This window comes from Cnephaeus nilssonii (genome assembly GCF_951640355.1).
Source record: "Cnephaeus nilssonii genome assembly, chromosome: 1".
Classification (NCBI taxonomy): Eukaryota; Metazoa; Chordata; class Mammalia; order Chiroptera; family Vespertilionidae; genus Cnephaeus; species Cnephaeus nilssonii.
The window spans coordinates 49866644-49893939 of NC_137072.1; the positions used below are offsets into that span (position 1 = coordinate 49866644).

Consider the following 27296-nt stretch of genomic DNA (forward strand, 5'->3'; position numbering starts at 1 on the left):
AAATGATGGGGTGTTATAGTGGACATTTTAAAAAATATATTTATTATTTTTAACAATTTAATTCCTCCTTTTTTTTTTACCTAATCAAAGACAATAACACCTTTTCTTATTAATTTGCTAATAAGATAAAGTACTAAATCATATGGCACAGATAGACTTTATGTCTCAGCAATTCCAGGTTTGAATAACAGTTCTTAATCTTTGGGTCTTTATTTACCTTTTGTTATTTTACTTGAAGAGTTTGAGTTTCTGAATTTCTAGCCTCAAACCATTTGAAATTTCCTAAACTCGCCCTAATTAGAGCATTTTAAAACTCTGTTTCTTCAAAGGACAGAAGTTTAGAAGCAGTAATCACTAATGTGTTTCTCAGCAGAATATTTTAGTGTAAATTAATCTATATATTTGAACTATGAAAGTTGTGATATTTTGTGTAATATGCACCTTTTCAATTTAAGCAGAGGATCAAAGAATGAAACCAAATGTTGGTGACATTAAATGTAGGCATCACAGGACATTTAAAAGTTCTGAGATGCATATATCAGAGTCCCCATCATCAAAAAGAGCTCTTTAATTAAACTCCAAGAGTCTGAGCATACAGCCCTCGGGACTTGCCACATGCATACAGAAGTGACAAAAATGTGATATAGTCTCACATGTAAAAATGATCCATTTTAATTAAACTCTGACCTTTGAGGGACTTTGGGATTTCTCAGTGACATTGTCATGTTTAAAATAGAACAGACATTTATATAAAATATACTTACCGAAAATACTTTGGGGCTTTTTATTGTGGATTAAGGAAGCCGACATTGTTTGCATGCGATAACTGCTATTGTTTGGGAGGTATAAATGATTTCATTTTTCCCGTACAGCTTTGCACGGAACATGTAAATGTCTTCCTCTCATGCGTGCAGAAACCTAGGCGCAGGGAGAGTCACGCACATAGTAAATGGCAGTGCTGGGATTCAAAGTCTGTGCTCTTTCCACTGCACCCCATACCTTGGCCGTGTCTTCACTAAAAGAACCACAGAAAAAAATGGATACCTCAGGAATGCAGAAATGGATGTACACGCTCACAGTCACTTACGCATGTACAAATACACTCACACAACAGCCCTCTCCCCACTGGTGTATTCACTATAAAATATTCTCTTTGAGTACAATGCTGTTGGTTTAAGAAAAATCCTAAAATAAGAGCTCGGTTTTTCAGCCTGCACTACCCTAACAGGCTTCAAAAGGTTCTTCATTCATCTGAATAATTCAGGGCACCGCTGCAGGCATCCTCCTTGGGCTCTCCCCTGGGCAAAGAAGAGCACTTAAGTTTAATTTTTACCAAATCGGCTTTGAAGAGTGGTTTCGGATTTCATACAGTCTCTGCCGGGTGGTTTTACAGGCACCAGGTAATGTGCTCTGGGCAGTACATAGAGCTCATTTTATGTACTCACTCTCTGCCTCTCTACTCCCCGCCCGCCCGCCCCCCCATCTTCTCTTCTTGCCAAGATCAGAAACCATTCCCCACAAAGTTAGCCCAAATACAACAAGCAAGCTTTTGAGTAGTGATGAAAGAGGTCATTTTGTTTAGGGTAATAATTTGTCTCACGCCAAATACCATCCTCTTTCTGATGATTGCATTATGCTACCTAACGTCTTTGATCAAGCATATGTGTGTATATATATATAGGTCCACGTCTGAGTGTGTTTCTCTGGGAAGGCGGGGAAAGACAGAATTTCAAACAGAGGCAGGCACAGCTGTTTCCTTCTATTCACTTCCCCAGGCTCCTTTTCCAGCCATTGTGCCTGGCACTGCCGTGAGCTTAGCAGCAAGCCACCCCCCCCTCCCACCCCCTTGCTGTACTTACGTCCAGATCTCAGCCCAGGCCTCAAACACGTTTAAGCACGAAGAGTTGTGTTTATTCGCTGTGAACCCATAGACTAGAAAGAACCCCAGCAAGTCAAGCAATGTTCCATGCTTCTGCCGAGAATAAAAAGCGAGTGATACAGCAAGCAGTGTTAGGTGGTAGAGGGATGCCACAGGACACAAGGAAGGAAGTGTCTGGCTGTGTCCCTGCAGCCGACTGTCTGTATAGCACAGGGCTGCTCCTCTGAGTCCTCGTCAGACCCAGTGAATGATGTCTTGGAGGGGCTGCATTTGACATTACAGGAGTTTAGATCTTTTCCCAACAGTGCACATCCGTCACCTAGCTGTCTTATGATGGAGAGGTGGCCTTTTTATTGCACAACAGGTATTTTAGAGAGCTGATTGATACATATTTGGAGCTGTATACATAGTTTTTACTTGCTTGCTTCCTCTTTTACATTCTTCTTTATTCCCCTGGGCAAGTTTTCAAGCATACGTATATTAAAAGGCATGAATTACAAAGTAAATTACAGCAATGCTATTATCAAAGAACCGATTAAACTAATAAAGAAAACGATATCCTGCGTGTTGCTTCATAGAGGAAGACAGATAAATAGAAGAAGACTTACCTTTATGATGAAAATTAATAACAAGGTAGAGAATGCTCAGTCTCTCTGTTGAGTAACCCAAACCAATTTGAAGTTGTAAATATTTGTTTAATTGTGTAGAGTAAGACTGGAAAGACAGTCAGGGTCCAGTTGAAAGTGGTTAGTGCAGCTAATTTACATCTCACCTTGCAAAAAGGCCTACGTAACTTGCCAGTCTTCACCTTCACCATGTAATTCAGTGAAAATTTTACTCCAGTTAGCCATCTGATACCACATAGATGAATATACCCAGTTATTTAGCTGGTTTGTATTTCGTTGCTTATTGATTGTGATAATTTTTATAAGAGACCTTCCTTGTTAAAAATAATATCAGGTTATGATTTTGTTTAAGAGCTTTGGCTCTCCAGAATGTTAGAACTTTAGAAGGCAAAATAGTTGCCAGCAAGACAGTGTTGTGCTTGGCAGCCCTCTCGCACCAGATGTTGAGGGTGAAGGCTGGCAGGGCTCCATTCTCCAATCCACCCTGCCCTTTCATTTGCCATGCCACTTCTTCCATGTTGGCTGCATTTGTGGTTTTATTCAGTGTTTGGGAAGATATTTTATTCTTGCCACAGGGGAGAAGGAAATAAAATGTGAAAACAGGATTCTTATTTTTAGGGCATTTTGAGCCAAGAATTTGGAAATTGCCTGCCTTTCTTTCTTTCTTTCTTTCTTTCTTTCTTTCTTTCTTTCTTTCTTTCTTTCTTTTTTCCTTCCTTCCTTCCTTCCTTCCTTCCTTCCTTCCTTCCTTCCTTCCTTCCTTCCTTCCTTCCTTCCTTCCTCTTTACTTACTCCCCATCTGTATCTTTTCTTCCTTCCCTCTCTCTCTCCCTCCCTGCTCTCTGTGTTCCTATCTTTCTTCTCATTCACACATTTACAGAAAAAGGAGCTAATATTTCCTAAACTCCTATTATATACTAGGTGCTTCACATCCATCTATACTAATAAAAGGGTAATATGCTAATTAGACTGGGCATCTTCTGTATGTCTTTCTAGACAAAGCCACAGTGGCAGGGGCTGAGGCAGAGGCAGTTAGGGGAGATCAAGTCAGCAGGGGAGAGCAGTTAGGGGGCAATCAGGCTGGCAGGAGGGAGCAGTTAGGAGGCGATCCGGCCGGCAGGGGGAAGCAGTTAGGAAGAGATCAGGCTGGCATGGGAGGGCAGTTAGGGGGCGATCAGGCTGGCAGGCAGAGATGGTTAGAGGCGATCAGGTCGGCAGGCAGAGGTGGTTAGGGCCGATCAGGCAGGCAGGCAGGCGAGCTGTTAGGAGCCAGCAGTCCCGGATTGTGAGAGGGATGTCTGACTGCTGGTTCAGGGATCGGGCCTAAACCGGCAGTCAGACATCCCCTGAGGGGTCCCAGATTGGAGAGGGTGCAGGCCGGGCTGAGGAATACCCCCCTGCATGCACGAATTTCGTGCACCGAGCCTCTAGTGAAATAATAAGGGACATTCACTGTGTATTGAATCATTTTCAAAGTAAATAAGTATGATAGAATATCACAGACTATTTATCACTCTTTGAGGTTTCAGTTATAGAAGAGGTATAGTAATTAAGAATAGAGGTGATAAAGCTACTTGATAATGCCAAAATAGAATCTGTCCCAGATGGCAAAAAAGAAAATATAGGACCTAGAAGGTGATTGATTCCTCTAGTAATATTGGAGTGGGGTTAAAAGTTCCATTTTAGTTTTTAGTTGGAGAGATAATAGCTTTGCTATAAAATAAATGATTACTGGCAAAAACTAATCTAAATATTTCAGTATTGTGGTTACATTTCCTAAAGAGTATTGATGGGGGCAGGGGAGAGCACAAGGGGGCCTTCTGTAGGCTGAAATGTTACTGAACTTGGGTAGTAGTTTAATGGGAGTATACATATTGTACATAAAAAATAGCCAAAACTGGTTTAGCTCAGTGGATAGAGCGTCGGCCTGTGGACTGAAGGGTCCCAGGTTCGATTCCGGTTAAGGGCATGTACCTTGGTTGCGGGCACATTCCCAGTAGGGGGTGTGCAAGAGGCAGCTGATCGATGTTTCTCTCTCATCGATGTTTCTAGCTCTCTATTCCTCTCCCTTCCTCTCTGTAAAATATCAATAAAATATATTTTAAAAAAATATGTGCACTTCATTGTGTATGTTCTACTTAGTAAAAATTCTTCTATATAATAAAAGGGTAATATGCAAATAGACCAAATGGCAGAACAACCGAACAACCATTCAAACCGTAATATGCTAATGATATGCTAAGGCTGCTCAACTGCTCACTATGACATGGACTGATCACCAGGGGGCAGATGCTCCAACAGGCAGGTTAGCTTGCTGCTGGGGTCCGACCAATCGGGACTGAGCGAGATAGGTCAGACATTCCCTGGAGCCCTCCTGCGGTCCCTCCCCAGCCTGATCATGCACCAGTGGGGTCCCTCAGCCTGGCCTGCATCCTCTCGCAATCAAGGACCCCTTGGGGGATGTTGGAGAGCCAGTTTCAGCCCGATCCCGCAGGCCACACCCCTTAGGAGGGTGCCACACACAGGGCTAACAGCTGGTGAGCACTGCTGTGGCAGCACAAGCCTCTCCTGATCGGGACTGATTGGGCGTGAGCCCTCAGCAGGCACAGTGGGGCTGGGATGAGCAGGAGCGACAGGTAGGAGCTGCAGGTGGCGTTGGACTGCAGGTTTCGGCCTGATCCCTGCAGGCCACCCAGAGGGACCCCACCTTTGCACGAATTCGTGCACCAGGCCTCTAGTTACAGATAAAGAAAACCTTTCTAAAAAGTAGGGACAGTATAGCCAACACATATATTCTTTCTCTCAATATAGAAACAGCATACATTAAATGTAGAAATTTGAACAAGTAAATATATTTTTTAAAGACTTTACAGACCATTTTTATTCAAAAATTAGACATCAAAAGTTAAAACCAAATTGGGAGTGTGTGTGTGTGTGTGTGTGTGTGTGTGTGTGTGTGCATATATATATATATATATTTATATGTGTTTGTATATATACGTATATACTAGAGGCCCGGTGCACGAAATTCATGCACTGGGGGGCGGGGGTGTCCCTCAGCCCAACCTGCACCCTCTCCAATCTGGGACCCCTCAGAGGATTGGGCCTAAACCAGCAGTCGGACATCCCTCTCACAATCCAGGACTGCGACATGGGTGCAGCCATCTTGTGATGACATGGGGGCAGCCATCTTGTGACAGCGTTGGGGCAGCCATCTTGTGACACAAGGGCGTGAGGGTCCATTTGCATATTGCCTCTTTATTATATAGGAGATATATATATATATATATATAAATATATATATATGGTATAACCTTATAAACTTTAAATTGGAAATAGTTCTCTTATTGACATTGATAATGATTTATAAATATCTTCTCTGAAACGTGAGATGAGCTTGAGTAAGACAAACTCTTTTTATGAAAACACTAGAGGCCCAGTGCATGAATTCATGCATGGGTGTGTTCCGGCCGGCCCAGCCCCAATCGGGCAGATAGGGGCCAGGCTTGTTGGGAAGAGGAGACAGCAGGAGGTTGGCCCACCCAATCAGAGCCCAGCCTGCTGGGGGGAGGGGCCACAGGAAGGCAATTGGCCGGTGGGCCCTGCCCCCAATTGGGGGTTGGGGGGCTGATTGGGCCTGGGGCAAGCTCTGGGGAGGGGCTGTGGGCAGTGGGCTGGCCAACCCTACCCCTGAATGGGGTGGGGGGGCGATCAGGGGTCAGCAGCCAGGGGAGGGGCTGTGGGAGGTTGGCTTGTCAGCCCCTCCCCAGATTGGTGGGGGGAGGGACGATCGGGGCCAAAGCTGGCTGGGGGGAGGGGCCGCGGGCCAATAAGGGTGGTGGGGGCCCATCGGGGGCAGGGACAGCTGGGGGGAGGGGCCGCAGGCAGTTGGTGGGCTCGCCCCTGATTGGGGTGGTGGGGGCTAATCGGGAGTGGGGCTGGCTATGGGGAGGGGCTGTGGACAGTGGGCCGGTCAGCCCTGTCCCCAAATGGGGTGGGTGGGGCCGATCAGGGACCAGTGACCTGGGGAAGGGGCTATGGGTTGTTGGCTGGCCGGCCCTTCCCCTGATCGGAGTGGGGGGCCAATTAGGGGTGGAGCTGGCTGGGGGGAGGGACCTTGGGGCAATTAGGGTGGTGGGGGCCTATCAGGGGCAGGGCTGGCCAGGGAGAGGGGCCACAGGCAGTTGGCCAGCTGTCCCCACCCCCTACCCCAATAGGGGTCGATCAGGGGCCGGCAAGAGGGAGGGGCTGCGGGCCTATCTTGGTGGTGGGGGCCCATCAGGGGTGGGGCCAGCCATGGGGAGGGGCTGCAGAAAATTGGCCGGCCTAGTGGGATGGGGGGACGATCAGGGGTGGGGCCGGCCAGGGGGAGGGGCTGCAGACCAATCAGGGTGGGGCGGGCCGCTTGGGGGTGGGGACAGCTACTCCGCCCCATGATCAGAGTGGGAGAGGCCAGTCAGGGGTGGAGCTGGCTGGGGGAAGGGGCCATGGGAGGTTGGCTGGCTGGCCCCACCCCCCAATCAGGTCAGTTTGCTGGCTGCAGTGGGCATCATAGCGACTGGTTGTTCTGGCCGTTATGGCATTCCGGTCGCTGGCTTTTTATATATAGATGTAAGTGCACCTATAAAACCTGACACACAGTAATCAGAGATGCACTGAGCCACAGTACTACCCACTGAGATAACAGGGAACTTTTACACATGTGAACAGATCATGATGCTTTAAAGATCACCTGGATAAGTCACTTGGTCAACTTCTCAGAAACAGTAATATCATTTTTCACATGAACTTTAGCTAGTAACTATAATCAGGAAAGGGTAATTAGAAAATTAAATAAATACTAGAGGCCCGGTGCACAAAAATCATGCACTGGGGGTGGGAGGGTGTCCCTCAGCCCAGGCTGCACCCTCTCCAATCTGGGACACCTTGGGGGACTGCTGGCTCGCCTGCCTGCCTGCCTGCCTGATTGCCATAAATCGCTTCTGTCTGCCAGCCTGATCACCCCTTAACCACTCCCCTGCCAGCCTGATAGATGCCTAACTGCTCCCCTGCCAGCCCGATTGCCCCCAACTACCCTCGCCTGCCGGCCTGATCGCCCCTGTCCTCCCCTGCTGGCCCGATCAACCCCAACTGCCCTCCCCTGCTGGCCCGGTTGCCCCCAACTGCCCTCCCTTGCAGGCCTGGTCACCCCCAATTGGCCTATCCTTCAGGCCTGGTTGACCCCAACTGCCCTCCCCTGCAAACCAAGTTGCCTCTAACTGCCCTCCCCTGCCAGCCTGGTTGCCCCCAACTGGTTGCTGGGTCATAAGGCAGTTCCATTTTTAATTTTTTGAAGAACTTCCATGCTATTGGCCAGGATATAAAGAAAATCACCTACATTTTTGAAAGATAGTTTTGCTGGATTTTTGGTTGACAGTTTTTTCTCCCCTGCCGACCATCTTGTGGTGGCCATCTTGTGACCACATGGGGGCGGCCACCTTGTGCGAGGGTATTATGGTCAATTTGTATATTACCTCTTTATTATATAGGATGTGTATATATACATATATATATTTGTAATTTGATGTCAACCCCCTATTTTTGTTTACTTTAATCACAGTTACATAGTTGGAGATAATATCTTGCTTGAAAAGCACAATAATACATACTTTTTCTGATAATTAGTATTTTCTCCAAAAATTAATTTGTATATTCAAACAGTTATTTCCACTCATTTGATAAAGTGTCAGACATGGTTATTCTTCACAGGTAGCACAACAGGTGAATTGCCGGTAGCTTTTTCCTGTGGACATTATCTAGCATGTTTACTGTATGTTGGAAAGCTCTTTACTAAAATGCAAATATTACGTGTTTTTCGGTTTCAGATTTTAGTAACCAGAATCAGACTTGTCTCAATATGTTTGTGGTTCTATATATTCTTAGCTTCACTTTTAAAACTTAAACCTAGTGAGGATAAAACAGCATAATTGTTTTCTAAGAGTGGTTTTTTGTTCCCTGTCGGTTCTTAATGAATGTTCGTCGAGGATAATGAAATTGATGTTATTATTTGAGTATCCAGTTATTTTATTTTAATTTATTTAATTTATTTTTTTAGCATATTAGGCTTTTATTATATAGGATGAGATAGCCTTTTTTAGTTTTCCTAGTTATGAAAGGAGAAAATAGAGGCTTAAAGGGGTTAAATAACTGTCCCAGTGCCATCCAAATGCTAGAGCCGTTTCTGAACTCAGGCAGTCTTTTTTTTAGTTGATTAAGGGTATTACATGTGTCCATATCTCACCATTGCCCTCCCTCCATCCAGTTATTTTAATGTACACACTAGGAAGACAGTGTCAATATAGGTTAACTCCAAACCCAGTTATTTCATAGTTGGCCCTTATTTTCACACAGACTGAAATATCCAAGTAACTAAATTTGCATATTTTAAGGTATATGAAATGTTTCCCCTAGCTATTGGCAACATTTATAGTGAGAGTCCCTGGCCTTCAGTTTAATTATTTTTACATATAAAAACACTTAAGGCTTTATATACCAATGGCACTGAAATAAATGACAAGGTAATGGAGGTAAAAGAGAGAACATAAGGAAAATACAGACACTATCCAAGTCAGCCTGAGCTTTTCAGTGTTTGCTTCCAAATTTGGTTTTGCCTTTCTTTTCCAGTTCTTTTTTTATTTTTTTAAAGATTTTTTATTGATTTTTAGAGAGAGAAGAGAGAGGGGGAGAGAGAGAAGCATCAATGTGAGACGCAACATAGATCAGCTGTCCCCACATATTCCCTACCAGGGATCAAGCAAACTCAGTCCCCAGGCCGCAGGACACTGCCCAACCAACTGAGCCACACCAGCCAGGGCTGTACCTGATTTTTTAAAAAAATAGTAATTAGCTTTATAGAGAGGTGTCTTCATTTTAGTCATTGATTGCTGATCACATTTCTTGTCATACTTTTACATCATTATATTGTCATTTTTAGTATATTTTCACTCAGGCTTTTCTAATAGACTGTGTGCAGTCCATAGTTTTCTTGTGCTACATAGATGCTCAGTGTTTGTATACATTTTAGGTATACATAAACCTTGGCTTTATACTGAAGGAATGTTTTCTGCTTGATTTTCAGTGTCCTCTTTAATGAGATCTAGCCTTTTGGGGACTTTTGGTCACAGTAGCTCATTTGATTGAAGTCAGCAATGGGATGCTTAAATATAATGATGCAATATATATTTTTATATTCTTTTTTTTTTCTCAGTGTGTGCTGTATTTGTGGGCATTGAAAATTCTTTACCCAAAAACACTGTTTTTACTTCGTGGAAATCATGAATGTAGACATCTAACAGAATATTTCACATTTAAACAAGAATGTAAGTATATTTCAAGCCTCTTCCTTTAACACCATAAGTGCTAAATAATCATTTGAATCCATACTAAGTGCACATTTCAATATATGATCTATTGCTTCAAAGTCAAAATTAAAAAAAAAACCACACTATTTTATGCCATTTCATATTTGTCTCTAAGCCTGGATAGTTAAGAGAATGTAGAATTTCTTTTTAATTGTAATTCTCTGTAAAGTGATCTAAAACTTTGAATTAATATTTGATGCAGTTTATCATAAGAAACAGTGATTGATTTACCTTTTAAAAAGCAGCCAGAATGCTACTTTTGAGATAATAATCCTACTCTTTAATCTCAACCAACTCAAGAAAAGCAAACGGAGGGAGAGTCAACCTTGTGCCTCTGTTTTGGGATGCCACCCATTTACTAGCTTCTAGTGGATTTTGCTAGTGCAGGATTACAGATGACTTTCTCCTTTTGAAGTAAATGCTAGGAGTGATGGGGACTCCATATGCATTTTATAAAGTCCTCCTCTCAGTTTTCCCCGTTGTCCAGTGAAACTTAAAATTGTCTCCGTCATTTAGTTCTATAGTCAGTGGAGCATAGTGACTTCTCTCAAAACATTAGATATCAGTCAGTGTGCAGAAACAACTTCAGAGAATTTTTTGCCCTCTGGTTTTCTCTAAGACCATTAACCCTTTGCGCTCGCTTGCTTTTTTCTCGATTCCTTTATTCTAATGCTAACCGTGTCGAGTCACACTCGACATCCGAATGCAAAAGGTTAAGGAAAACCAGCCAGCTTTATGGTCATCTTTCTATTGGTCTCCTGATTGTATATATTTATTTTGAGATACATCTGCAGATAAATAGCAAGGACATATACAAAATTTCTCCCCTCTGCTATACAAAAAGTAACTAAAAACTGAAAAACATGGATGAACAACAAAAATAAAAAAAATAAGATACAAAGGTTTACATATAACTCCTTAAAAATTCTGATTTAATCAGGTTTTGGAACTTTGCAGTGTGTAGTTATATGCAAATATGACTCTGGCAAGAAAACATAAAAAAAAAAACTGTTTCAATGAAATGATTCTAGCTATGAAATCATGAGGGTAAATGTGTTTTTTTTTAAATCATGTTTTAAAAGGTAAAATAAAGTATTCAGAACGCGTCTACGATGCCTGTATGGATGCCTTTGACTGCCTGCCCCTGGCTGCTCTGATGAACCAGCAGTTCCTGTGTGTACACGGTGGTCTGTCTCCAGAGATTAACACTTTAGATGATATCAGAAAAGTAAGTTCTGTTACTTTCCAAGGCTGATCTTTCTGTGTGCTTCCGTAACAAGGAGAAGGCATTGATCTCCCTGCCTTTATCACTAACTTTATCCTTTTGAACTAAAATGATTAAAAGTGGTCATGAATCTCTTTTTTTGTATTAAATTTTTTTTCTAGAAAGAAAGATATATTTATATTTAGAAGAGTTTTCATCTCTAAAATTCATCCTACCTTTTGACATGTGTTATTAGAAATGTAAAATATTTTATTCCTAAAAAGAATAAAAAATACATCTTTTCATTTCCTTTTGGTTTGCTTCCAACAGAACCCATTGTGTATTCATGGTATATTATAGTTACAAAATGTTGCTTTGCTCTTGGGGAAATATCACACCTTGGCCTTTAAAATGTGTTCATATTACTTTTTTCTTCAATTTATCTGTTACACCTTAAAACTTTAAAGTGACAAAGTCAATGAGAATATTCTATTGATTGCATTGAGGGTCTAGGTCAAAAACAGTCGATTTGTTTAAAGAGTCATTTTCTACTTAATTTAACATTGGCTGTCACTGTTATTTTAAGCAACAAAAAGATGAGTTAGATTGAATGTGGAAGTATGTTTCATATGAGAAAAGGCAGTAATATGGGATAATTTTATGTAGTGGAAGAGGCTGTCTTTTATTTCTTTGATTATGCTCAATATTCTTTTAAAAGTTCATTGGCTTTAAAGAAAAACTATATTTACAGAACTAAAGCATTCAAATTCTACTGCCATTAAGGTTGAAGTCTTCAAGTGTACAAATAATAGTTTATTTACTTTTCTATTAGAAAGAAAATACCTGATTTTTATTTTAAAAAATCAAAAGTACATTATATAAACCTTAGTTTTCCACTTTATGTGTTTGTGTCTCTTTGTAAAGATACATCTGCTTCTGTTGCTCTATAGCACAGAGAGCATGGGTATTTCCTTGTATTTAACATATTATGAAAACAGGACACGAGTACAGTAGTAATGTGGTGTGGTCATGGAGTTCAAGTATAAAGTGGTTCACTATTTGCATGAATGTAACCTGTTCTTCTGTAATTTAATGGGTTCCTGAAATAAATAACTAAGCTTCTCATAAATTAACTGGACTTTAAAAATATCATCTACTGTCCCCAGGACTGGCATGTTTCAGGTATTATGTTCAATTTTCATGTATGTTATTAAGCTCTAGACTTAGCCATAAAATGATTTTTGCATTTTGACATGTATCCATCAGAGTACCACACTTCCTTTATTAAATGAATTTTTAGTTTATTCTTACTCTAGATAGTGTTAATTTTAGAAAGCACTTTGTAACTTTTCCAGAAGAAATTCTATACTCTGGTTGCCTTACCAAACTTTCAGCTGGGGATTCATGTTAATCAGGAAGCCTCCCCTCCTGTGCTGTTCTGCCCCTAATAATAAGTCCTTGTTTCTCAGAAAGAAATTTCCCATTTTTATGGGCAAGTATTTATTTTTCTAGAATGAATTGTTCCAAAGGCATGCATTATTTAAATCTCTTAAACAAGTCTAAGTTTGCAATGCATGTTTTATGGATAACATAATGGTTGAAATATAGAGGGTCTTGCTTGAAGTTTTTTATTGGGTGTTGAAAATGTGAAATATTGCTTCATTCTTTCTAGATACTAATAAAAAATGGTGTGCAGCAAAACCATGATTTACATCACCTTTTATGTCTCAGGAAAAAAAAAAGATAATTTGATTGGCTGTCAGCCTTATATATTCACCTCTCCCCCATCCCTATGGGTATTTTTTTAATGTTAAAGTATTGACTATAGAGAATGTCAATCCTTAATTATTTTATGCATTTCTTTTCAAGAGACTATAATATCTGCTAACTTTACTAAAAACCCTTTAATTGTGGTTAAATCAAGATAAATTAAAGGAAAGTGACAGGGTTATAAAATTGTTGGCGAAATGTCATTTGCAGTTGTATTGCTCATACATTCTAAGTGCAGCTTTTAAAATTGAAATATGACTTTGCTAAACATTTATAGCTGGAATGGATTTCATATGAAGGGCTTCAAATAAAACTACAGAGTTTAGAACTGTGAGCGGAAGAAAAAAACAGCTAAATTTTAAAGTTGGATTTATTTTACTGCTTATCATTACTCTTGGTTTGTAACCAGTAAGGTAAACTATAATAGGCTTGTAGATTAATTAAATATCTAGATAGCCCCTAATGAATGAACATCCAAAATGTCATATAGCAAGTGCTCCTCTTAAAATGAAAGCCGCCTGTTCTCCAAATCATATTATTAGATATAAACACCATAAATTGTCTTCATCCAGATTTCTAAATCACATCTTAATGGAAGCAGTAATAGAAATTTCCCCAAAGATAAAATAAAATAAAAGCTCTACCTCAGGAAATGAAACACATACAGGGTCATATCATCTGATAGTGACTAAAACATTAATGTAGATACATTAGGGGGAAAGAGAAAGATAAAAGGGAGAATGGGAGAAAGGGAGAAAAAAAGAGTAAAGAGTTATGAATTAAAGAGGCAGGAGGGAGGTATAGGGTGAGATGAAGGCAGATAAATGAGCTCATGAGGAGGAGGAAGGAAGGACAATTGGAGAGAGAGATGAAGAGTAGAAGAATGGGAGGAACCAAGGAGGAAGGGGAGCTGACAGGAGGAGAGAGAGGCAGCTCACTAGCTCTCTGCTTGGGGAGAGGAAGTTGGATATTGCAAATTTCTGGTCTCTTTTACTTTCTGAATTCCCAGTTTCCAAAGATTAGTATTTTGCTCTCTGTCTTCTGTTTTTCTTAGTTAGACCGATTCAAAGAACCACCTGCTTATGGACCTATGTGCGACATCCTGTGGTCAGACCCTCTGGAGGACTTTGGCAATGAGAAGACTCAGGAACATTTCACTCACAACACAGTCAGGGGGTGTTCGTACTTCTACAGGTGAGCATGCGGCGCCCGCCTGCCAGAGCACGTGGCCTTCATGCATTTGTTGTGTATCAGCCCACGCGCTGGATTTATTTAGGATGGGTCACTTCGAAAGCCTGGTTCAGATGAGTATTTAGCACTTGCAATATCAAAATATAAATAAATAGATAAGAAATGAAATATATCTACATAAGGTATATAGATATAATAATACCTGTGAAGAATAGAAAAGGCCTAAAAGAGGCATGTGGCAAAGTAGCTGAAGAAGACAGTAACTAGGATTTACTAGTAGTAGAAAATTTGTTTCAAGAACTGTAGAAAAAAATCCAATGCCAGCATTTACTTTTTCACTCAATTATGTAATACTTTAAAATTTTATAATCAGTTCTCAAAAGTTAAATCAGAAAAAATTTAAATTGCTTAAATAAGTTATATTGGAGTTATTCTTAACATTCTCAGAGTTCTTGGCTAAATTAACGTTAGCAGCAACTTAGTATATAGATGCCATAAGTAAATTCATTGTTAGCACGCAGAAAAGTCACATTGAAAAAAGTTTTATAGTAATTTTTACATTTTTATATTTGCCAGTGTATGGGGATTTGCCCATTCCATAACATTTTGGAGAAGAAAACAACAAAGCTGCATTTTTGCGTGTCTCCACAATTTTCCTGACATCTCATGTCAATTTCAGCCTACTGCATTTGATTACCCTCAGGGTCTCTAGGTTCCCTTATCATCAGACATACAGTTCATGTAAAAGGGAGAAAGAGATTGTGGAATTGAGAATTTTAAGTTCTAGAATACATAGTCTTTTTAAAAATCCTTAAAAACCCAAACTGATGTTCACTGAAGTTTATGCTCAATTCCAACAGTGGCAGCTAGGCAAATGGCAAGGCTGAGAGCATTCTGTCATGGGTTTTGGGCCATATACCATCTGTCTCTAGAGTAAGCAGATATCCTTCTGCATAACATTGATCAGAGTTTATTCCATGGCAGGATATGTTGTTCCATACATTAAGTTTTCCTTATGGGGAAGAAATAGTTTTCTTTCATTCATCTTTTGATATGATTGGGAAATTGAAGTTTGTGAGCAGAAAGTCTTGTACACTGTAAAGCATTAAAGAATAGTTTAGATAGAAATATTAATAAAGATGTTTGTTCCAAGCTTATTTACCAGAAAGTTTACAATTCATTTATTTGTTTTGGAAATTTGGACATCAAGTCTAATGAGTCTATTTTGGCTGAAATGAAGAAATGTGGTGTAGGATTTCTAAGAAGCCTAAGGTTTCTTTTCAGTAATTAGTTAATTTGGGAGTAATCTTTTAGTAAAGATGTTCAAGCTTTTTAGTGAAAATTTAAATATTGGTGAAATATATCAAAGCCAAGTGTTCAATTTTTTGAATCTGGTGTTGAATCCCTGAGTATACCGGTGAGTATTTACCTATTGGATACCACGGAATTGTGCTTCAGTAATATAATGTCAAACAAAATCTAAGCCTCTTAATTTTGACATTAACCCATATTGCATTAATCTTTCTTTAATTCATAATATGACCTCTTTTATTAGCTTTCTAAGTCAGCTTTTTAAATAAATCATAGTCTAAATATAAAGTCTTGTACTGAACTTATATAAGTTCTGGTATTTTTATTTTGTGAAAACAGACACAGATGTGTTTACATCAGAGAAAAAGGCTATCAACTAGAGAGGATTATGCATGTTTTCACACTTTTGTTCTCAACAAAATGATTATTTAACTCCTCTCCATTAGAGGTTGTTAATAGCTCTTTAGCCATAACAAACGCTGAATATCTAAATTCACAGCCTATGGACTGACTAATGGTATAGCCATCTGGGTTATGTTTTATCTAAGAAAGAGAAAAATGACTCATTCCCCTAGAACATGTTGATCCTTTTGATTTTAGTGCCATCACGAAGGTGCCAAGGCATTCTTCGTAGTCTTGGTTGATAAAGCTGACCTAGAGGGGCACAGGGAACAAAAAAATTAGTAGAGCCCTAGCTGGTTTGGCTCAGTGGAAAGAGCAGTGGCCTATGGACTGAAGGGTCCCCGGTTCAATTCCAGTCAAGGGCATGTACCTTGGTTGCAGGGCATGTACCTTGGGGAGTGTGAGAAGGCAACTAATCGATGAGTCTCTCTCGCATGGATGTTTCTCTCTCTTTCGTTCTCTCTAAAAAATCAATGGAAAAATATCCTCATGTGAGGATTAACAGAAAAATTGGTGGAGAAACTTGGTGACAATTAACTTTTTGAGTGATTGGCACTGATCTTGATCCACAACTCCCAGTTATTGTTCACATGTTTATATTAAATTTGCATATTTAATTTCCCATTCCACCCTACTCATGAGCTACACATTGCTTGGGCCATGATTTAAATAAAAGGAAATTATACATAAAAATGCATCAGTAGAATTATTTTAATGCTGTTGATGAGTTATAGAAAATAGGCAAAGTAACAGAGAGAAAAGAACCTATAAAAACATTATTTTTGCTTAAGTGCTACTATTATCTTTATAGCCTTAGACCCGAGCTTGCATATGCTAATGCCTAAAATTTTGAGGCAGGTAACTGAGACACTTGAAGCTAGGCCAAGTGTTCCATTGTAAAGATTAATGAGGATCCTGACAAATTGGAGGTAACATTTCATTTTCATGTAGTCCCAACAAAACTGTTGGCTGGATTAGGATCTTGGGTTGTCAGTTTGTATGTCTGCCTTGGGTGAATCACATAAGCTCTGTGTTCTAGGTTTAGCTGCCTTCAAAAGAAGTGAGTTAAATCAGACATCTAAAGTTCTGAGATTTGAAGAAGAACATAATAGTTGTTTTAAAAGTGTTTTTGAAGTTGCCAAGTACAGTTCACTCAACTACCAGTCTGTTCATCAGCCTTTAACTTCTCTTCTGCAGCTGACACCCTATCAACCTTCCACCTTGAAATGCTCTGGCTCCTCCTTTTCCACAAATCCTGGCTCTTCCTTAAGTCCTTGTCCTTGCCTCTTCTGCTGCCTCTTTCTTGGTATTCCTCCTGCTTTTGACATTGTTTTCTTCACATTTTTTCAGGAACCTCACCTATTCCCATAGCTTCACTGTAACCTCTGTGGTTTGACTACAAGATCTATATCTAGCCCCTTCATCTCTTTATTTTTCCTGAGCTCGACCTCTCTATTTCTAGTTGTCTGCTGGAATTTTTTTTAATCTAAGATGTTCCATTGTCACCTTAACCTAAATTCACCTTGCCTGGAAAAGCTTATTATTTACTTTCCCACTTGCTTAAGCCCCACTAGAGAATCCTCCTGTTTTTTTTTTGTTTTGTTTCTGTTAACAGTTCATCCTTACAGTCATGCAGGCTAGCGAATATATTTTCTTTTTCTTCTTGTATTGAAATCACCACCAATCAACACATCTTATTGACCTTTTTATAATATCACCAGCATCTTGACCATCTTGCCTTCCTTCCCTCCCTCCCACTCTAATTTCAAAGCCTTCATTTTTAGTCTGTTGAAATCACACCTGATTGTACAATATCCTTCATCCCCCTCCCCTCAATTCATACTGTTCCATTCATGGGTATCTTCTGAGAATTCATTCATTCATTCAATCATTTAACAATCATTACGTCAGCACACACTATATATATGCATTCTGTGAGAATTTGTAAATACTGAGAATCTCTACCTTCAAGGGAATACAATCTAGTGCCGGAGATCAATAAGCAGAAATTGACAAGTAAAATGCAAGGTGGGTTAGTGCTGTGATAAATGTGGAGGTCATCACACATACACACACACACACACACACACACACACACACACACACACACAAAACAAAGTTACTTAACCCAAATAGGAATGGATTAGAGTTTAAGGGACTGATCATTAAATGTAAATTTTAAAGGATAAGTAGAGCATATCCAACCAGAGATACTAGGGAAGGTTAGGCTCTTGCAAGCAGAGGAATTGGTATTTGTGAAAATCTGAGGGCAATAATACTATGAATTCTAGAAGGATGCCCACCTGAATGGTCTCTAATCCCAAGTTACAGTTAGCAGGTTCAGTATAACTAAAGTAGAATATTCATATAACTAACCTATTCCGCTCCTATTTTATTATCCACTGGAATTGTGTACATATGTGTACCAAAACACCAGATTGTTCATAGCAGCAGTACTTTAATAGCCAAAAAATGGAAACAACCCAAATGCCCACTTAGTAGAATGAATAATAAATTGTAGCATATTTAAATAACTAAATACAGCAAATGAGGATGAGTTAAACAAAGCTGCACATAACAACATGGATGCATGTCACAAGTGTAATGATGTGTGGATGAAGGCAGATACTACAGAGTACAGCCTAGATGATCCCATTGAAATAAGAGTTCCAGGTTGGAGAAGCTAAGCTATATGCTGTTAGAAGCCAGCATGGGGGTTACCCTCAGTGAGGAGGTGATAGTAACTCAGAGGAGATACAAAAAAGTTGCTGGGGTTTAGGAAACCTTCTGCATCTTGATCTGAGTGCTAGTTGCAAAGGTTTTTCACTTTGGAAAGGTCACCAATGTGTAATCTTCTGCTTTGTTCAGTTTTCTGTATCGATGTTAAACTGCAATAAAAAGTTTGCCTCAAGTAAAAATTGCTCACCGCTGGCGGCCAGGTGCAAGTGAGGACTCAGGCCCCGGTGCAGTTCTGGCAGGAAACATCGGAGCCCTTCCAGACTGGATCCCTGGTGGATAAAATGAAATTAGTTGGAGAACCCTGGGGCAAAGCAAGTAACTGAGCAAGTCCTAGGAAAACATCAGCCTAACAGTATCTGGGCAACGCCAGACCCCCCAGGGCTGAGTCCCCATTGCCAGGCCTAGGAGGTGGAGGAGGAGCAGGACAGTCGGGCAGAGTCCTCCGTCCTCCTGGGCTGGACATCGGAAGGTGAAAGTTTCCTCCTGGTCTTTTAAGCAGGGTAGCAGGTTACCTGCCTCTGCTTTGCTGGAGCCGATGAGGGAAAGAAACTCTTTGCTTCTCTCATCTGCTTAATTACTCCTGTTGAGGCAACTCCAGAAATGAACTGTGAGCTCCAGTTAGCGGGCAAATGGCTGCTAAGTATTTAGGGTATGAAAACAAAACTGTGTGTCTTTTAAGGCACTCACTGCTGCTGGAGAGCAGATGTATACACATAATTTACATGGCAGGTGATATATTGCTTTCACATGTTAGGGAAACATGGTGGCTGCCGCAGTTTTGTACTCTTCAGGGTAAGGTAGGTTTGAAGGGAAGGGTTCACAAGTGATAATATAGCTAAGGCTTGGCAGGAGAGAATGCCACTCCAGAAGGAAAAAGCACTCAGGGCAAGTATGTAAAGACATAAAAGCATAAAAAAGCATTAAAATATGCCTGCTGGCTATATCATGGTTAAAGAGCTCAAAATTTTGGGGGTTGAAATCAAAGTCTAAAGTATAATTTCATATTGCAAGAAACAAAAATAAGAGAATAAATGGAATGCATATAATAATAGCTATTTCCTCTAGTGCTGAGTCATTTTTTCTACCATATTTCACATTTGTCTCTCTACCTTCTTCCTCTTTGTTCATGCTCAGTCCGCTTCCTGTCCCTCTCCCTCTCTTGGTGGCATTCTAACCACTTCCTATCTACTAATCTCTGTACATCATTTCCTTTAAGATCTAACATAAGTTGCAACTCATAAATATAACATCTACTGGTAGAGTCTGGGGTTGCTAACTTACCATTCTGTGTTGATTCTTCCTTCCACACCATGGTGGTGGGGAGAAACTTAGGAGTTGTAAAGAGTCTACTACTATGCATCAGGCACTGGCCTAGGAAATGTACATATCGCAAACTCATTTCATCTTTATCCGGTGTCTATGAAATAAATGATACTATCTGCGTTTTTATAGATGAGATGATTTATTTGTATGAGGTTAAACAACAAAATTAAACAATTTTCCAAAGTTTACACATGCAATAGGAATAAGAACCCAGATCTAAGGATCTCCACTATTCCATGGAAATTTTCACCTTCCGTTTTCTCAGAGAAGATGCATTCTCTAATGCTGAAGGAATCATTATGATCCAATTCAAAAACAACAGTTTTAGAGAAGATAACATCTTCCCAAACACAGCATGGATGCTGGTAAATGAACATCAGAAGCCCAAAAGCATCACCAGTCTTCACCAATCCTTGCAGCTGGTCTGGTGTAAGACATCTCTAGGCCACTGGGTTGAACAAAATCATCCCAGGGTCACCTCAGACAGACAGATTGTGCCTGACAAGGGTACCCATGGAGGGGTGTGAGTGGGGCTGTGATCCAGCCAGTCCTCAGCTCAGAAGGCCATGGAGCCAGACTTGGGCTGATCAGTCTTTCTCTTTGGTGGGCACAGAACATGGAAGCTTCACCTTATCGATGCAAAGAAGAGGCAGAAAAAAAAAAAAAAAAGATTTGCCGTGAGTTAGTTTTCATAAAGATTTCCTCAGACCCCTATGCTTTCTTTTCTTGCTATATTGAGTCTCAAAATTTGTACTATTTTATCTTAAATGTATTTTATTCATAAACAGGTTATTTTAGTTTTAAAAAATATTTTACCTTCCTACCTAGATTACAAATACCATCAAGGCAGAAACCATACCTTACACTTATCATACCACCCATCCCTGGGCAAAATACAGTCTTCTAACAAAGGGAACAGACTCACCAGTGAGACTTTGGTAAATTGTTGGTGAATAAGTGATTTCCAACTCTCTCTATGGTGGTAAGGTGTTGTGATTCTGTTTTATCAAGCATTCGACTTTTTTAAAAATCTTCACCCAAGGATATGTATACTAATTTTTTTATTTTTTTTTTTTAGAGAGAGAGAGAGAGAGAGAGAGAGAGAGAGAAACATCGATGTGAGAGAGAAACATCAATCGGTTGCCTCCTGTACATACTCTGACTGGGGTTCAAACGTAGGTATATGCCCTGACCATGAATTGAACCGCAACATTTTGGCATACAGGATAATGTTCCAACTAACTGAGCCACCAGCCAGGGCAATATCTTTTTTAAATGCTTTTCATCTTGAACACTTTTTGGTTTTCATCATTTCCATTAAAAAAACATGAAAATATTGTAAAGTTTTTCCCACTAATATTATTAAAAACAATAATGTATCCTAGGCAGGTAGCTTACCAATAATGATAATCTAGTTGATAACCAAGTACATTTTAAAATTTATTTTGAAAAATATTTGTAGTTCTTACAAAGTTTGAGTTTTGCTTGCTTGTGCTTTTAAATTTCTAAAGCTTTTCTTAATTTTTTTTTTCCTCTAAGAAAGAATGAGTGCGTCCTCACTTAATGCCATTAACCTAGGAGTATGATGCTGGGTTGATTTCATTTTCTTCAGATTTCCATTAGAAATCAGATATGTATTTCCATGGAAGAAAACTTAGCTTAAACACATAAAGGAAACAAAGCATGAAGAAAATATATTAAAATTCTGTTTTCATAAGACTAGTGTAAGTTCTTCCGAAAGGAAAGAGTAAAATAAAGAGCAGCCAAGCCATTTTCCCAAGGGCAAAAAGTGATAAACCTAAATAAACAACCTCTGTCTTACAAGATAACAACAGTGCAATAAACTGCCTTTTAAAAGAAGCATTATGAGGGCATAAGAAATATAAGTAAACAGCATAAAGAGATAGGGAAGGAACATTTAGAATCTTCCGTGTGTGTGTGTGTGTGTGTGTGTGTGTGTGTGTGTATGCAAAAGACTATTTTTTGGGTTCAGAACCTACTTTTACCAAATACTGGCACCTTTTTATAATCAGTACTAGAGGCCCGGCACATGAAATTCTTGCACCCAGAGGGGTCCCTCAGCCTGGCCTGCGCCCTCTCACAATCCAGGAGCCCTGGGGGATGTCCGGCTGATGGCTTAGGCCTGCCTCTAAGCCAGCAGTCAGACATCCTTAGCACTGCCATGGAGACGGGAGAGGCTCCCGCCACCACCGCCACTGCGCTTGCCAGCCATGAGCCCAGCTTCTGGCTGAGTGGTGCTCCCCCTGTGGGAGTTCACTGACCACCAGGGGGCAGCTCCTGCATTGAGCATCTGTCCCCTGGTGGTTAGTGCGCATCATGGCAACCAGTCATTCTGCTGTTCGGTCATTTTGCATATTAGCCTTTTACCATATAGGATTTCTACAATGGTATGCCATCTTCATGTTATTTTCTTCCTTTTGCTTAGCTAATTCTTACAAAATCTGTAGCATAGAAACTACTTTCAATTTCCCTTTTGTGATAAGTTATTTGAGTGACATATACTAAGTATTTTTGCTAAGTGCTATTTTTATGATTGCTGAATTGTCTTCTATGGCATATGTAGTTCAAGTTTGTGGATAGCTGCACTTTGTTTATATTAAAACAAGCATGGGCTTGCTGTCCTTTGATTTGAAATACCTAAAATTTATTCATTTTATGGCATACATTTATCTCTTTCAAAATTCTTAGAGCAGAGACAAAGTGATTGCAAAGGTTTTTCAAGTTTAATTTGTAACTTGAATTGCATTTTGAATGAAGTTCTCATCTTTCATTTTGAGATTTTCTTAATAGACAGTATTATCTTGATTGAATTTTGATAATTTTGTTATGTCAAGATAAAGAATAAGATCAAGTTCTATTGAACATATGTAAGGTACACATTTTAAAACCTTGTGAATTCCATAATTCTGGTTAGATTTTGAATGATGTAGTCAGTTAATGTAACCATACTTAAGTTGATAGCTTGACTTCCCACACTTCCCCTCTCCCACTCCCTCAGCCTTCTCTGTGGAACGCTCAGTCCCCCCCCACCCCCACCCTCCCCCCCCCACACACACACACACATACACACACCCAAATACAAATAGGGCTGTGTTTGAGAAAATTGAGGCTTATATTTTAAATTCCGTCCTCACGTTATATTTGTGGTTCTGTCTACTCTGTGTGTAAAGGTATACTTGATAATATTGATTTTCTCTCCAAGTGGACACTTTTCTGGTGTTGTTATGTAATAGCCTTCCTTCTTTTTCCAATTCATGCACCTCCAGCCCTTTCTCATTATGTAAAATGTACAGCTCTGGGTGCTTTCTGTGCCGCAGGGGAAAACCTGTCCTTAGAGAGCCAGGAGGCTTGTTTCATAAATGATGTATGTTTCATTATGCTGGATCAAATCACATAGGTCTGATGTTACAGGTAAATTTGTTCCCTTTGATGATTTCCTAACAGATGCTTCTCTTTTCCTTTTGTCTCTGGCAGTTACCCGGCTGTTTGTGAATTCTTACAGCACAATAACTTGTTATCTATACTCCGAGCCCACGAAGCCCAGGATGCAGGGTGAGCAGCCTTGTGGGTTTATGGAAAGCATGCTTTCCTAGTCCCTTTGTCACAACTCCCTCACTGTGCTCAGGCTGTGGCTGTTCCATTGGCCAGGCTCTGTCCCTGAAGGAATTCAGTCTTAAAATTGTCTTCTGATGTCACAGATATGGCAAGGTCCTGGGGAATGAATGGCCGCAGGTGTATTGTCAAGTCCCCTTTAAAACTCTTTTATTTTTAGCTTGAACAGGTAACAGTTTCAGCTGGTTTTCTTAAACACTGTAAGAGCACTTCCTCTTATTTCAATTCCTGCTCTTACCACTGTCCGAGAAGTAAATTACCAGTCTTGGTTGGCAAGGTGAATGAGAATTACAAATAAATATTTAACAGATATTGCATGTTGTACTCTTGTCTAAAGAATCATTCTTGGTCCCCATAGAATTTTAATGGACAAAAAACAGAAACATTTAAATGGTGGGGGAAATCATACAGTTTATAACAGAAATTACCATATAATATCTGATAAATTTTTAAATATAGACCAATTTTAAGGGTTTAGAAAACTAAGAAATATCAGATGTTCACTTTGATGGTGCATTAAGTCTGCATTAGGGAAAAACAGGATAATTAATTTTAGGATTGGAAGTCCAGTACCCTTCCAAGCAGGCTTCACTGAAAAGCAGTGTTTGCCTTCAAATGCTTAAACTCATCCCTTCAGGTTCTGAATTTTCTGAAATGGAGGAACAGTAATTTTTATAACCTGTGTGCTGATACTGGGGATGTGCATGCCTGCATTCTGAAGTAATCCCAAGTCTGTTATGACCTTGAATCAAGTTCTCTTTCAAAATTAGCTTTTTTCAAGCATTCAGTCAACAGGTATAACCTGATCCAATACTCCCTGCTCCATGCTGTTGTTGCTGATGTTTGAAGTAAACTGTTGCTATACCCAACCAATCAGATCCTCAAAAAAATCTTTTTTCCCTTTTCAGGGCAGGAGTGTCTCCATGCTTTTTCAGCTGACTGTCCCTACTGTGCAATTGAGGCGAGGCACATTTATCTTAATCCCACTGAAATCATCTGCTTATTTGAAAATATGTTAAGTGCATCAGTTAAAATCAACAACTCTGTTTAAAATGAGCAGTTGATTGATTCACTGGGGCAATTGAGATTGTGTCATCCAGTTTCTTTGTTTTTATTGGATGCCATGGCCAGCCCTGGTTTATAAACGCAAGGTGCAAGGATTAAGAGTGGTACTATCTTTCACATTCTGCTTTTCCCCCCAACAAAGCTCAATCCCATAAGCAGAATAAATATTTCTAGAATGTAAACTAAAAGTAATTTTAGACTATAATAAAAAATAATAAGCATTTATTTCAGCAATAGTAGCGGTAGCCCAGGAGACACAGATTTAGGTAGCAGCATAAACTCTCTCTCACTGAGACAAAGGGGAGGTCTCCTTTTATAGGGACAATTCCTGCCAAGGTTCTTGATTAGGTCATTTTTATGTAAATGAGGTATCCAAATTGTACAGTTCTGATTGGATGGCAGGTCTCAGTCCTTCATGAAGACAAAACCAGAGTTTCCCTGCAGTCATTGAGTCAGACAGCTAAACCAGCAGGCCATAGTTCAGGAAGCCAAGAGTTTGGTCTGAGGTTCTAACTGGTATACATGAGAAGACCCTGTCAGCAAATGACCACTAGGATATTATTATTCATAAAATTTGGGACCTTGGTTGACCATGGGGAATCCATCTCAGCTGATAAATTCCTCTGGCTATTCACATCAAATGAATCTTTTTGGTACTAAAAGGTACTATTTGAGGCACCTCTAAAACCCAGCTAAATTAGACATGCCAGAAATAACTGACACACAATACACAAGGAATGATAAAATTTTGTTATGTGCTATATAGGGGATGTTTCTAAACTGATATTCCTGAAATCTATTGCATAGAAGTCATGAAATATATTTTCACATTGGTGGGAAAGAGCCAGTCTTCTGTATATTTTGGTTATTTGAAGACTAGAGTTCTAGTTTGTCTTAGCAAAAAAAGAAAAAAACAATACTGGATTGTTGGTTGATTTCCAGAGACCTTGCAAATGTTCTTTTTTATCACTGATTGATTAAATATCACCCTGCTGAAACAATAGTCTTTGGCCTGCAGACACCACAAGAGATTGATAATAAATAAATTCTAAAGTAGAAACAGTTTCAATTCATAAAACCCATAGATTTAATCAAACTTTCTTTGAAAAGCAAATCACTTAGGCTGGGCAAAAAGGGGAAATATAATTGTAACAGAATATTGTAGATAAATAGAATAATCAGCCTGGTTATTTGTGGGAAGGATTTAAATATTGCTTTGCTTATTGAGCCTTTTTATGTCAAATATATTGGCAGGTTTGTGAAAAACATGGTAAGTAGAGAACTAAAAAGTAGCCTGTATTCTCTATTGAACACATGGAACTGGATTTTCACTGAATTCCACCCTCCACTGGGTCTGCTGGACTTAGGAAAAACCCATTTCAAACTTTTACATATGAGTATATGCTTTTATTCTCACCTCTGAAATGAATTGATGTTGTTGTATAACAAACTTCAGAGAGAAAAGTTTGTTTAATGTTATGTAATCAAATTTTCTTTGAATGATAAAACTGAATTTTAATTTTGTGTTTATAAATGGACAGTTTGATACTATAGTTTTTTCCCTACTTGCTCTAACTTGCACTCATTGTTTTTAGGTATCGCATGTACAGGAAAAGCCAAACAACAGGCTTCCCTTCTCTAATTACGATTTTCTCAGCACCAAACTACTTAGATGTGTACAATAACAAAGGTAAGTGGTTTTGAATCCCTCTTATGGCTGTTTATTACAATATGTGTAATAATTCTTAAGCTTTTTTATTTTGGTTTGGTTTTAGTAAAGCATATCCTTACCTCTTTTTCCCTTTACTTTTTCACTTATTGTTTGGTCTAAATTCAAACAGGATCTCCAGAAGTAAAGATTCAATGGGTCAGAGGTGGGACCCAGGTGCTGTTATTTTTTTTAACTGTTCTCCAGGAGTTTCTAATGTATACCAGGGTTGCCAGCTACTGCTCTGGAGATTATAGGCTTTGGAAGAAATTATACTTGGCAGGAATCCAAAATCCAGTCCCTTAAGAAGGGTGTGGATTTAAATAAGAATAGTGTGGTTGTGCATGTAAAGAGTCAAGAAAAATAAGCATACATAATCTATAGCTTGAAATTCAGATTCAGATTGCATGTATTGGGAACCTACCATGAGTCAGATCCTCTGCTAGGAAAGTAAATATTCATTTAGATTTATAAAAATTGTGTTAAATTTCAAAATAAAGATCACTAGCCCTCCAGCTCCTTTCCTTATGCAGTGTGTCCCTGGTTAATTGCCTAGCCCAGGGTCACTCAGTTAGGTATTGGTGAACTGGGCTCAGGCCCAGGTGTTCCGGCTTGACATTCTGCACTTCCTTTCTGAAACGCCACACCTGTGTGCCTGAAAGAGCCCAGGAAACAAGAGGGCATTATTTACTGACTTCAGGGAAGAAAGGAGGAGCAGGGGACACATTATCTCCTTTCATCAAGGTAATCTCTTTATTCAGTAATGATGAGAAGTGTTATAGGTGTGGCGGAATGGGTGATAAAATGGGAAAAGCCATTAACTCTAGTTGGCATTGGTCTGGGTAGTTCATGTCGGAGGGTGGCTTTCTGAGATTAAGAGGAATGGAGACGGGAAGAGCAAAAGCAATCAAACAATATTTGCCAGGTGAGATACAGCCAGGCAGAGGCAGGAAAAGGCAGTCTGAACTCCTGGGAGTAGGAGCCATTCCCACGCCTAAGTGAGTTGTGATAGATGCTTCTTGTCACAGGCTGGAGTCCAGATGCC

The 27296-nt window shown here is 39.7% G+C and overlaps 1 protein-coding gene across 1 annotated transcript in view; it reads left to right on the forward strand.

Annotated features, from left to right (window-relative positions):
* The window catches only part of PPP3CA (protein phosphatase 3 catalytic subunit alpha), a 322050-nt gene that overhangs the window by 243567 nt on the left and 51187 nt on the right, over positions 1-27296 (forward strand). The window contains exons 4-8 of the mRNA XM_079770908.1: positions 9752-9863; positions 10988-11133; positions 13934-14073; positions 23341-23418; positions 26139-26233. Of these exons, the coding sequence (XP_079627034.1) occupies positions 9752-9863; positions 10988-11133; positions 13934-14073; positions 23341-23418; positions 26139-26233 (571 nt within the window). The remainder of the gene's footprint in view (positions 1-9751; positions 9864-10987; positions 11134-13933; positions 14074-23340; positions 23419-26138; positions 26234-27296) is intronic.